At 42.2% G+C, this 12,790-nt stretch overlaps 1 protein-coding gene across 1 annotated transcript in view; it reads left to right on the top strand.

The window, feature by feature from the left end:
- Positions 1-12,790, top strand: part of LOC145401265 (uncharacterized) — a 308,557-nt gene that overhangs the window by 81,307 nt on the left and 214,460 nt on the right. Inside the window, exon 10 of the mRNA XM_080273595.1 lies at positions 3,846-4,086. Coding sequence (XP_080129721.1) covers positions 3,846-4,086 — 241 coding nt within the window. The remainder of the gene's footprint in view (positions 1-3,845; positions 4,087-12,790) is intronic.

Genomic DNA, 12,790 nt, shown 5'->3' with positions numbered 1-12,790 from the left:
TGTTTTGATTCAGTTGCTGTCCCCACCACCCCTTCAAAGCCCTGTCTTTTCCACTCATTCACGTGTGCCTCCTTGCGATCGTCATACCTCAGCCAAGCATTATGCTACAGTAGGCCTATACATTGTGCAGCACCAGGCCAACATTATGCAAGTGTGATTGTTGTGTTGTTGCAACGATTTACTGTACGTGAGTAATGCTGCCTGTATTGGTGTGATAGTGTTTGTTTTGGTCTTGGAGACGACTTGGACTGACACAGGAAGTGATTAAGGTGGGTTGTCATTTTTGTTTCAGTCTTGGGTAGGTGACTTTGGGAAGCTGAGTTGATGTAACCCCCCTTGTATAATGTGTTTCAATCTCCCAATTTATGATAAAAGCGTTATACGTTAAGGTATGACCTGACGTAACCCCATTGTATAACGAGTAGTGACTTTATATATACATATATATAGTTAATTTACGTGTTTCCAGCTCCCCAAAAATCATTCTCTTCATCACTTTCAAGACATACTGATATTCAGTATTCCTTACCTTTTCTTTCATTCATTTTCCCTATACCATTCCTACAGCTTTCAGCAGACTTATTGGTATACCGTGATAATTTTTTCACTCACTTTAGCACTGTGGCACAGTCATAGTCTTCTTCTGCTCACTGGTACACCTTCACTCATTCAATGTGTCTATCTTATTTTCAGCTCTTTTTCATTCCGGTCTCCCCACTACATTTAATCATCTCTGCATATACTGATACTCGTTACCTTCCTTTTCTTCAGCTTCCACAGCATTTTTCACTTTCTCCTGTGTCACATGCTCAAATATATATATTATGCCTTCTTTGTGCACCACCAAAACTTCGTGTTTTCCACTGCTTTGGTCTCTCAGTCTTTCTCTATTCTTTTATTTGTTTTTTTATTCTTCCTCCAAGTGTTAGTATTCTTCCAGTCTCATCCCTCACATTTTCATTTTTTCAAACTCATTTCTACATTTTCATACCTCTTTCTAAAATAGTTTTGGTAAACTCATATATTCATAGTATTTTATGTTCATTTTTCTCATACATCATGAGTTACCTCTTTCTCTTTCTCTGTCTCTAGGTGTTTCTTGCTCCCAGTATATTCCCTCCCTTCATTTGAACCCCTTTCATAAATTCATCTTAACTTTTTTTTTCTTTTTTTCTTTTTCTTTTTTTTCTTTTCTTTCTTTCTTTTTTTTTTTTTTTTTTTTTTTTTCACACCATACTGTACTTTTCTTATCAGTTGCTACCATTAGGACACTCTAACCAAGCACTATCCCTGTGTACTTGATAGGTTTTCTGAACTGTTTGCCCCTAATTCAGTAACTATAACTCATCTACTACCATAAGCTCATATTCAGCTGCCATTGTTTTGTTTATTTTATCACTTTCAGTCTTTCACCTTGAGTACTTTTCTTGCCTTTATCCACAACAGCCCATTCAGTTCCACCTTCCATTTCTCAGTTATATGGTCAGATAACCTTTTGCATTGTCCTTTCTCCACACTCATGTTAATAACACTCCCAGTCATCTTTCCTTTTATAAGAGCATAGTTAGTCAGGCTCCATTTAATAGTCTCTCCCATTTCCCATTACTGTATATAGTTTTGGGCATCTTTTTGTTTAATAAACAAGTTACTTATGTATAACCTTTCCTGACACAAGTCCTTCAGTTGAGGTCCATTATTGTTCTCCCATGGCACTTCAGTACAGCCAATTACATAATTCACAGGGGTAGTATCAGCTTTTCTATTTAGGTCTCCCATCACAAACCCCTTGCAACTCTTGGGCATTTGTAATATCACTCTAGTGGATTCCAAGACACTGTTTTTTGTCACACCTCATTATAAGGTACAGTTGTCTTCAAGCATTCCCCTCCCTCTCTGTGGTTTGTGTCGTACATGTGCCAGCATTGCAGTGCTCAATAAGTGAATAACAGAGAGCACACTGTGTGAACCATGCAGAAAGACATATCTGTTCATTCCTACAGTTGTTCTAGCACAGTAACTCTCCCATATACAGTAAAATCTCAAATATCGATGGACATATGCACCCAAAAACCGCATCTAAATTCAAAACATCGAAATTTAAACTGAACTTCTTATGGGAAAAATTAGTTTGGGTCCGGGGCCTCCAAACCTAACTACCTAAAATCATGATTTTTTGCCCACACCCCATATAAACTGTATGAATTATAATTGTGGTTAAGTAACTGTAGTTCTGCACTGTATTGCCATACTGTCAGCAAGTGTATACTTGGTGTGTTTCTGCCCTTTCCTGTACTGCCATTTCTCCTTTGGCTGCAAAGATTTAGAGGTGCCAGGCTGCTCTCGTACATCACCACTGCTACCCAAAGAACCACTTTTGCATGCCATTTTGAAACAGGTAAGTTGTGACGAAAATACAAAGAAAATACATACAACTAAATTGCAGTGAAATGCATGTCCACATATGGTTAGGCTCATACATTTTCTTATAATTTTCCTTCACTTCTAGCATTTTGATTCGCATCAAAAATATTATCTTTGCTTGGAGTCTGACCCTGAGAGCACATGTTACATTCGACATTAGGATAAGTTAATACTTTCTCTTATAATTTTCCTTCACTTCTAGCATTTTGGTTTGCATCAAACATATCTTTGCTTGTTTTGGTTGGAGTCTGGCCCTGAGAGCATTGAAATTCGTGAATTTGCATAAAAAAGTAAGGTAGGCAGACCACTCCAAAATGCATTGAAATTTGATTCATTGAATTCTAAGCTGTTGTAATTTGAGATTTTACTGTATATGTCAGAGTTATCACAAAGGGAGATGAATATCATGAGGCAACTGTACATATACATTGGTCAGTGCACTGGTGCTGGAGAGGGATGCTTCTTTTGGTGTCACTGATATAACCGGGGATTGGAGCTGCCCAGTTATACAGTATAACAAGCCATCAGTTCCCTCCTTGACCCCCAAAAGACAATGGTGGACTGCTGGAGAAGAGCATCTTCAAACTAGTCTTCCAGGATTGCTCTCAAATGAGCTTAGGACTACAACAGCAGCATATATGCACATCATGTGTTACATTTAAAATCTCTCATCACTCTGTGTCATTCACTGTTCAACTCCCAAATAACTCCCTCTTTTCTTAGCCTACATGTGTTCTTATTTAGATTTATGTCAGTCATACCTTCCCATTCATCCACTTCATTTCCATTTCAGCTTTGTCTCATATACAGTAGTGCAGTTACATCATACCTCAACATCCTCGAGTACCTTCATTTGGTGGCAGTGGCATAAGCAGACAGCAGAGTGGCTTAGTTGTGTAAGCAGTACTCAACTTCCTCCATATCCCTTGTACAAAGGATGGTGGACTGCAGTCAAGCAGGTTCATGTTCAGATCAGCCTGGGACCACAGGAGCAACAACTGCATCATTCACACTGTTAGATTTCTCACTGCATATTGAGACTGCTTATTTTCCAGGGCCTTAGGAAGGCACAGATTCCAAATATGAGGGCTTCGGGAATGTTCACTATGGAGTAAGATATGATGGGGGTTTACTAATGCACACCTTGCTCTCCCTTTCTACCTGTTAAGCATGCTGGTACCTGAGGAAAATATTTCTCTCTTACCCCAGGGATTGGTTATATGGTGACCACCCATCCTAATAAGTGGTGTCCTGGAGTGTAGAAGATAATATAGCTCATCATTCATTGTAGAGCCACTTACAGGTAGCAGTACCTTGAGTAAATGTAGTGGTACATAAAACAAGATACTGAAATTTTTTAAAACTTTGAGCAGGAGGTTTGCTGAAAGACTTTCAAGGAAGAAAATAAAAGGTATCTTGTACAGATTGAGGAGCACATAGAGGAGGTAACAACACATCACCACCACATTGACTCCGCCTCCTCAGAGGATTCGGCAGATGATTCAGGTGATCCAAGGAGCACAAGGCAGCAGCGGCAAGTCATACGGCACTCAGAGGTAGCAGAGGATGCTCTTGTGTCAGGCTTGAGTGTGGCACTGCCTGACCCCAACAGCGTTGTGGCAAGGCGTGTGTCCTTCCCTGAACTTGGGGCAGATATTGTGCAGGGTGAGTAAATGTGCTTCATAGCTCATCATTATCATTCAGTGATAAGCTAGGTCCAGGGTATGAGTAAGAACCAGTATGTTGGGGCTTGATATTCTGTGGAAAAATAACAGAAATGGTGGGTGACTGCTGCTGTAGTTATTAAGTGGTTTATTTTATTTATTTTATTTATTTATTTTTTTTTGTGCCAACAGCAGAGGCATGTTGTGTACCTCAAAATACTGTATAGCATTCGTAGTAAATTTAACACTAGACCACTGCCCAAGAAAACAAATGGTTGCCATTTCCCAGTAATGAAATAATATTTATCCTGCTAAACACCCCGTCAGATTTTCAGCTACTAGACCAAGAGATCTGATCCTCCACCAGGGGACTTGTTTCCTCACGTGTGAGCTTGTCTAACCTTGGAGATGCTGTGTCATTTGACTATGACAGGTGGACATATTATAGTCTCTTTCCACCCCAGGTTTGCTTTCACAGGTGAGCTCCAAGATACACCATTATCAAAGGAAAGTCCTCCTGAAAGTGCAACAATGGACAGACCAGCCATGGTGCTTTCACCTCTGCCTTTGTAAGAACACAGTCCCTCTCCTCTTGCAGCCTTGGAACAGAGCCATCAACTGAACTAGCAGAATTTTGGTTATACATATTTGAAATTAAACAAGTTGTTTTAGAAGCAGTGGTAACTCAGTAATTCAGGGCCAGAACCCAATGGTATTATTTTACTTTTGGACTTACAATCTGTCTCCAGTCTCTGCAGTTATGGAAATGGCGATAATCTCTTCACTGACCTAGCAGTTCAAGTGAAATGTTCTACCACCATTCATCAACAGATTTTGCAGTCTTGTACCAGAAGACTCCCTACAATACTTGTGTGGTGTAAACATCATCTCTTGAGCCTTCATACTGCATCAGGGGTTCCTCCTGCAGGGGCTCCCACCCTCAAAAACAGAACTTGTCTGGCCCATGCAATGGATGGTGGCCTTCATACACACCACTGAGTACAACTAGCCTCAGTAGCTCAGTGGCAGAGCACTAGATGTAATGCAACTAACCATTTGAATTGATTGCCCCACCAAGAAACCAGCTTCCTCTCAGCCATTGCCACCTGAATGAAAGTAGGCACTTTCTTTAGTCTTTCTGACCAAAAAATTGTCTCATTTGCCATATGCAGCACCTTGGTGACCAAAATCCCAACTCCTTAGTATGTAAGGATGAATTAAGATAAGTATAAGAACAGCACCTTACTGCCTACCAGTACAGATACATCATTGATTTTCTGGCACCTTGTATAAGGCCACAATTATGAGAGAACATTTTAAGTTATTGTGACTGCCATGCTTGTTTACTGGGTGACCGTAGATGATGATGTATGTGCCATGTGCTCACTCACTACTGTTTACACTGATGTTGATGGTTGTGATCTTTCAGTTTTCTGTAGTTCTTGGCTTATTTTGCCTGCATTTTACCCCAGCTGTGCCATTTTGAGAAAAGCCCAGGTGTCCGTGGTGGTGTGAAGCATAAACATAAGTCAGGCTGCATTTTTGTATAGAGTCTTCCCTGGAATTTGAACCTTGAAAAACACCCTGATGTGACTGTTGTACACATTGACTTAAAAATTAGAATACCCATACCCTTAATTATGCTAATTTCATCATGCTAAAAAGTATCTGTGATGGAAATGAAAAATTCATGTTTTTTTTTTTTCAGTACTACACAAAAATGCAGGACCTTAACAACATAATTAACAAAGTACAAGTGATGGTTACTGTATGTTAGATGTACCCATACTTCAGCATGTTCTCTTTAATATCAAGTTTTTTTTTACCACATTAACCCCTTCGTATACGATGAGGCGTCTGTCGTCATTAGGGACTGGCTGTGACAATACACATTGACACTTTTGGTGTCATTAAAGCATAAAAACCTTCATCAGAGGAAAAGCTTTTGGCCGATCGGCGTCATTTTTGGAGGCGTCATAGTTTCCCTGCTCCTCGTCAAAAGTAATGAGTTGGCAACTGTGGGTCCCAGTACCAGCAAGAGAGCGGACAGGTTATTCAGTACCAAATGAGCTGTGAGTGGGGAAGGTATTGCGTGGTTCTGTCCCTTTAAATTTCCATTCTTACCCCCGGCCCGGCCATGCAACATATTTCACTATACCAGTAGTGCTTGTGTATAGTGTTTGGGCACTGTTGTGATTAGATTTGGTGTTGCAATAGGAAACTTGGTGTTTGTGAAGCATTCCTGGTTGTTATCAACCGTTGGCCCAACAACGATTGTGCTACTGTTTCTAATCAACTACACTGCCTCTACCCTGCACCAAATGTGAGTATTCAACTATAAAAAATAGTGACAGTGAATCATGTGAATATAGTGTGCATATCTAGAGTATAAAGAATTGGTGAAATACGTGCAGTAGCTTAGAGAAAGGCAGGAAACCGCCCTACAGTCACGACACGGCGTGGGTGCACCGTAGTTTTTTGCATTTTTCTTGAAAACTATGAGGCCTAGGATCACCATTTGGGCTCAAATGAAAGCCAGTGAAATTCTGCATAGGATGATAAAATAGAAACGTAACAGTGGTGAGAAAAGATTTCACTAGAGCTGTCTAACTATCTATCTATCTATCTATTGCCAGACGCCTCATTCCCGTTTGGGGTGGCCACAAACAAATCGCCTCCATGTCGCCCTGTCCCCCGCCATTTCACTGCCCTGCTCCCAACTCACACCCCCCTCTCTCATATACCTCTCCACTCCATCCCTCCATCTCATCCTCGGCCTTCCCCTCCACCTCACTCACATACACTCTCTTCGTCAGTCTTTCACCCTCCATCCTCTCCACATGGCCAAACCTCCTCAGTGTATTCCTCCTAACGTATCCTATCACATCCACATCCACACCACAACGCTCTTTTATATCCTCATTTGTCAGCCTCTCTCTCTCCATGTGACTCCACAGGCTCCTTTTAAATAACTCATTTCCACTGCTTTCACTCTTGCCTTGTGTCCTTCCAACAGCATCCAAGCTTCACTTCCATACGTTAGAGTTGGTATCACAATACTGTCATGTAGTAACTTTTTCACTTCCATGCCTACTTCCCTGTTTCTTATCACTGCTTTCAAGGAACCAGCAACCTTTCTTCCTTGTTGTACCCTTTCAAGCATTTCATCCTCCAAACCTCCATCCTTACTCATCACACTACCCAAGTACTTAAATGTACTCACATTTTCCAATTCCTCACCATCCAACCTCACTGTACATTCACTGACTTCACCTCTCCCAAAGACCATCACTTTACTCTTCCCTACATTCACCTTTAGATTCCGTTTCCTACACACTCTCCCAAACTCATCCACCAAGCCTTGCAGCTCCCCTTTGTCTTCATTTAACAACACAGTATCATCTGCAAACAACAGTACAGGGAGTTTCCAAACACTATCCTCTCTCACCAGGGCCACTCCAGCATCCACTACCCTACCTTGTACCTCATTTATTACCCCATCCATGTACAGATTGAGCAACCATGGAGACATGACACATCCCTGTTTCAGCCCAACTAGAGCTCCCCGAATAAAAAAATCTGTCGTCTGTCAGAAATGGGTTATATTTTTTCGCTTATTACTCGAACACCATACCTCGTATCAAATTGGGACCTCTGGCATTCGAAAGCTAATAAAATTCTCTTTCCAATGATGATATAACATGTAGAGAATGATCCGTAAACATTCAACTTATGATGTTGGGAAGTGAGATACATGCTTCTGAATGTTTATTCACACGGCCCTAACATACTTATAGTGTGTTTTTATGTGTGTGTGTGTTTTTTGTTTTTGCTTATCGTTTAGAACAAACATCGACAGATAGGAATATGTGGGTTTTGTGGCAAAATAAGTATGTTTGGGTGGTGAAAATAAGCTGAGAATACACATTTTTGGAGTGCGGGGGGAAGGGGAGAAAAGCCGGCGCGTCATATCCCAGAAAACTTATTAACTTATCTGCACATGAAAGGGTTAAAAAAGTGACTTTTTTTTTTTTTTTTTTTCTTCACTCCAGGGACTCAGTCCTGATCACCAATGCCAGTTTACCAAATAATTTTGACTCTAATAATCTTTGATGATTTAGAGACACTTGAGGCATTGAAGTAATGGATTAGATGTGCATTATTATTATTTTTTCATGGTGGTAGGTGGGGGCACTCACCTTCCACTCACTCAGTGTAGTGCTGCCTTTGGGTGACTGGCCTTTCCTCTCTTCCTTCCTTCTTTCCTGCCTTCCTCCTCTGTCTTTCTTTCCTTCTTTTTTTTTCCTCTTCCTTCTGGTCACAGGTGACTCTACACTGAGTGACAAGCCAAATTGTTTCCTGCACAACAGGAAACCATTTACTATGCTGGGTGGTAACCATATAACCAAACTCTGGCACCTGGAGGCTTAGTGGGTAATTAAGATGCTCCAGCTGGATTGAGCCTGTGAAGGTTTATATCCAAGGGGTGGTTAGGGTTTGCTCATGTTATACCACTCAGGGATAAGTGAGGCTGGTCACTGTCATCTTAAAATGTCAGGACCAACTTGCCTAGCCCCAGGTTCCCATGCTTCTCATGAGGTGACATAGGAGTGGGTGATGGATGGATGGATGGATTTTTTTTATTATTATTATTACCTGTATTATGATTATGTGACCTCAGTTTAATATGATTATGTGACCTCAGTTGGTGCAGCAAAGTGGATAATCCATCATTGCACTGGAACCAAGGGTGCCAGAAAATGAATGTTTTGCTTTTATAGGTTGCTGTGGGAATCCACCTTATCCTGTAACCAGTCCGTGCCATATGTACATAAGTCAGTTTCCAGAGCTGGGCACCTCCGCAGTCACTTCCGCAATCCACAAGTTCAGCAAATAGTGGACTGCATGATTTCAGTTGCAGAATTGTGATTGCGGCAAACTCTTCCGAAATTTGCTTTATTGCGTTGCGGAAGTACTTCTGCAATCACAATCCTGTCCACAACCTCCCACCTGGCGGTCACTCTCATTTAGTACAGGCTACAGGATGACTCATGAATATCAAATTTGAACAGGATGCCCAGCCAGTGGCAGCGACGGGCGAGGCATCGCTGTGTCAGTTAGCAGTAGGGATGAGTGATACCAAGAGAAACGATTTGAAACGATATGGTACAATATACCATAAGCCAGCATGACAGTGAATTTTGTGGCATGCATAGCTAATCATGCACAGTTGTTCCGTAGTTTGACTGATGACGATCTTAACCCCTAAAGTACTAAGCTCGTTGATCGAGCTTTTTGCGCAAATTCTTAAAAGGATGAGCAACACCGATTGTGCAACATCCACAAAAAACTGGCGGCAGCTGGCTCCACTCCAGCTGCGACGATGGCTTCTAACCAATCAGAACTAAGTGTTGGACACACCGGAGGGGGAACCCAGGCCTGTAACCAGGCGGTGGGGGGTGTACCCCCCACCTCCCTCTTGCCACGTCTGTCTACCCCACTACCTTGTTACTACCCTACCTCCCACCATTCTTACCACCACCATCACCTCTCCCACCCCCTCCTAATGCATCCCCCCCTCCCATGTGGATCTCTCCCCATTTCCCCCCCCCCAGTCATCTGGGGGGAGGGTATTTCCCCCCTACCCTCCCTCCATGTCCATGTACTTCACTGAGACCCTTCCTTTGTGTCTTGTGGTGGTCTCCTCCCATCCCTCCATCCCCATACACCCCCTCCTGGCCTTACCACCACCCACCACCTCCCCCCATCCCCACCTCCACCCCCTAGCACGTCCCCGGCCTCGAATATTTTGTGTATTTTTTGTGCATTATGGCTTGTGTTTTGGAATCATTACCTGTAATTTATTCATGTCTTTGCATACAGATATGCACACCACAATTATTTTAGCTGTCTTTATTCAAAACTCATTCGAGAAAGAAATTTTATTTTATGCCGACGCATGAAAAACGAAATGAAACGAAAACTAGTTAGATTTGACAGCTCAGAGGGGAGGGAAGGGGGGAGGGGACGTTAGGTGAGGGGAGGGGAGGGGAGGGAAGGGGAGGAATGAGGAGGGGAGGGAAGGGAAGGGGAGGAAGGAGACTGGAGGTATGGGGAGGGGAGGATAGTGTTTACTGTTTATCATATTTTTATTAGGGGGTTCATGATCATTTTCCCTAGCTAGATTTGACAGCTCAGCGGAGAGGGGAGGGGGGAGGGGAAAGGGGAGAGGAGGGGAGGGGAGAGGAGAGGAGAGGAGAGGAGGGGAAGGAAGGGAAGGGAAGGGGAGGGAGGGGATTGGAGGTATGGGGAGAGGAGAGGGGGGGAGGATAATTTTTACTATTTATCATCTTTATTTGGGGGGTTTGTCACCATTTTTTTTTTCTAAGCATATTACAGTGGTTTATAACATCTGTACACACCAAAAAAAAATTGATTTTGGTGATTTTTGTACGTATTTTTGCGAAGAAAACAGGTGCGAGCGGCGTATTTTCTTTCTTGCCGGGGCCATGACGGGTGACTATTATAAACTTTGACGGGCCGTAGCTCGGTAACTATTGGGTCTAGGAGGGTGGGGTTTGCATTTTAAGGTGTGTAAACTCAAGCTCTATAAATTTGGCATAAAACTTTTAACCTTTGAGAAAGTCGAAAAATAGGCTTGTTTTTGCATCCTGGGGGGTAGTCGAGGCTAGAGAATTGCGTACCCTAGGGGTTAAGGGCTGTTGTAATGGTGATCACTGAAAATACTTTGTTTTTATGGTCTTACTGGGCTATTATCCGCAAGAGTAAGCATATTTTTATGAATTATCTATTTAAGTTCTGTGGACTGCATTTTGCTGCTGGTCAGATTGATTTTCCTGAGTGGCACAAAAGCAGTTTCTTTTCCTTGTAATATTATTTTTGTAATAAAGGATATGATTACCATATATCATTATGTTATAAGTATTGTGAGGGACTGTTCTTCCTGGGGTTGGACATCATGAAGGCCAAAAGGGCAAGTCTGACCTCTGAGAACTTTGAACAATTGGTGTTCATGAAAGGGAACATGGACCTGCTCAAGATGGAGTTGCTCTCAGTCTCAGAGAACTCAGACTGACAGTGACGTGTGGGTGTGAAGAAGTGTCAAGTGTCAGAAGTGTGAACTTTTGAACTTGAACTTCTGAGTCAGTGAGGACTCTGAAAAGTGGCCCAAGTGAAGTTATGAACGGAGTCACTAATGAGTAGTGAGGGTTGCAGTGACTTTGTGTCACTGTGGGAAATTAATGTCATAAATAGATTATAAATACAGTAATTCACTACATTACCAATTGATTTACCCCCTGTTTTTGCACATTGTATTGAAAATTGTGAAACTGGATTACGGTTGTGGTATTGAGGTAGCGGAACTGCACATTCCAAGTTTATTGCGGAATTGCAGTAGCAGAAGGTAAGGGTCAGAGGTTGCGGAATTGCAATTGCGGAGTTGAATTTTAGATTGTGGTGCCCAGCTCTGTCAGTTTCACTGCAGCCTTCAGCTAGAGGACAAATATGCAGGGGAATCTTTGTCAGTTCAGAAGTGACAGACCTCAAACATATCAATTACCCAGATACTCTAACATCCTCACCATACCAACATAGGCTTTATGAAGGACATTAATTGTTGATGAAGCATTACCAGCACCACTCATAATCTAGCATCAACACTGTAGCAGTCTTATGTACTGCAGTTTAATTTGCAGTGTTCCACTTCCTCACCCCTCCCACCCCCCTGAAAAAAGGTAAGAGAAGGTAACAGAATGGAATGAAAGTAAGGATGTGTGTGGGAATCATAACAAATCTTCTGGAGGGTTAGCACATGTATAAACCACCCCTCACCCACAGAACGTTCAGTGTAAAGCACAATGGCAACTAGCACGCTTATCTTGTTGCATTAACAGCTCTAATCCTAGATGGCAGGAGATAGTCATGAATACTCATAAAGGAGACCCTGACTGCCTGCTTTGGCAGGTTTTCCAGTTTGCCAACATGACAACTAATGAAGGTGGAAATATCAGCTAGGCAGTTCCACTCAGGGGTTATATTGACCAGCTCTTCAACCCCATAGTGCCTCGTCAATGAGTCAGAGAGTATTAAGACTTCAGAATGACTAGTGGGTGTTTGGCATGGGGTATTAACAGACTGTCTTTGGTTGGTGATCAGCTTGGCACCAGTCCATCTTTTTCCAGGTGTGGCCTAGCATTGAAAAAATAAATAAATAAATAAGGCAGTTTCTCATATTGTTTTATGTGCAGTAGAGTTTCAGAACTTCTCTTCTTAACCAGGGAGGTAGTTTTGACATTGACCCTTCACTGGTAATCATGCTAAACATTTTTTCATCCAATTGGACGAAAATGAGTTTTGAAAAACCCTTTTGTCTGCTGTTATGTGTTACTCAGAGTTGGGCACTAAAGCAATAATCCAATAACGGATAATTATTGAAGTTAACTTTTCTTATCGGTCTGTTATTGGAAGTTCCCATCCATTCATCACCCAATCCTATGTTGTCCCATGAGGAGCATAGGAACCTGGGGCTAGGCAAGTTGGTCCTGACATTTAAGATGAGAGTGACCAGCCTCACTCATCCCTGAGTGGCATTACTTGAGCAAACCTCAACCACTCCTCGGATATGAACCTACACAGGCTGAATCCAGTTGAAGCACCTTAACTACCCACTACACCACCAGGCG

The sequence above is a fragment of the Coenobita brevimanus genome, chromosome 6 (genome assembly GCF_032717465.1).
Source record: "Coenobita brevimanus isolate Jiangsu-jjx chromosome 6, ASM3271746v2, whole genome shotgun sequence".
NCBI classification, from domain to species: domain Eukaryota; kingdom Metazoa; phylum Arthropoda; class Malacostraca; order Decapoda; family Coenobitidae; genus Coenobita; species Coenobita brevimanus.
This window is presented reverse-complemented; position numbering and strand designations above follow the sequence as displayed.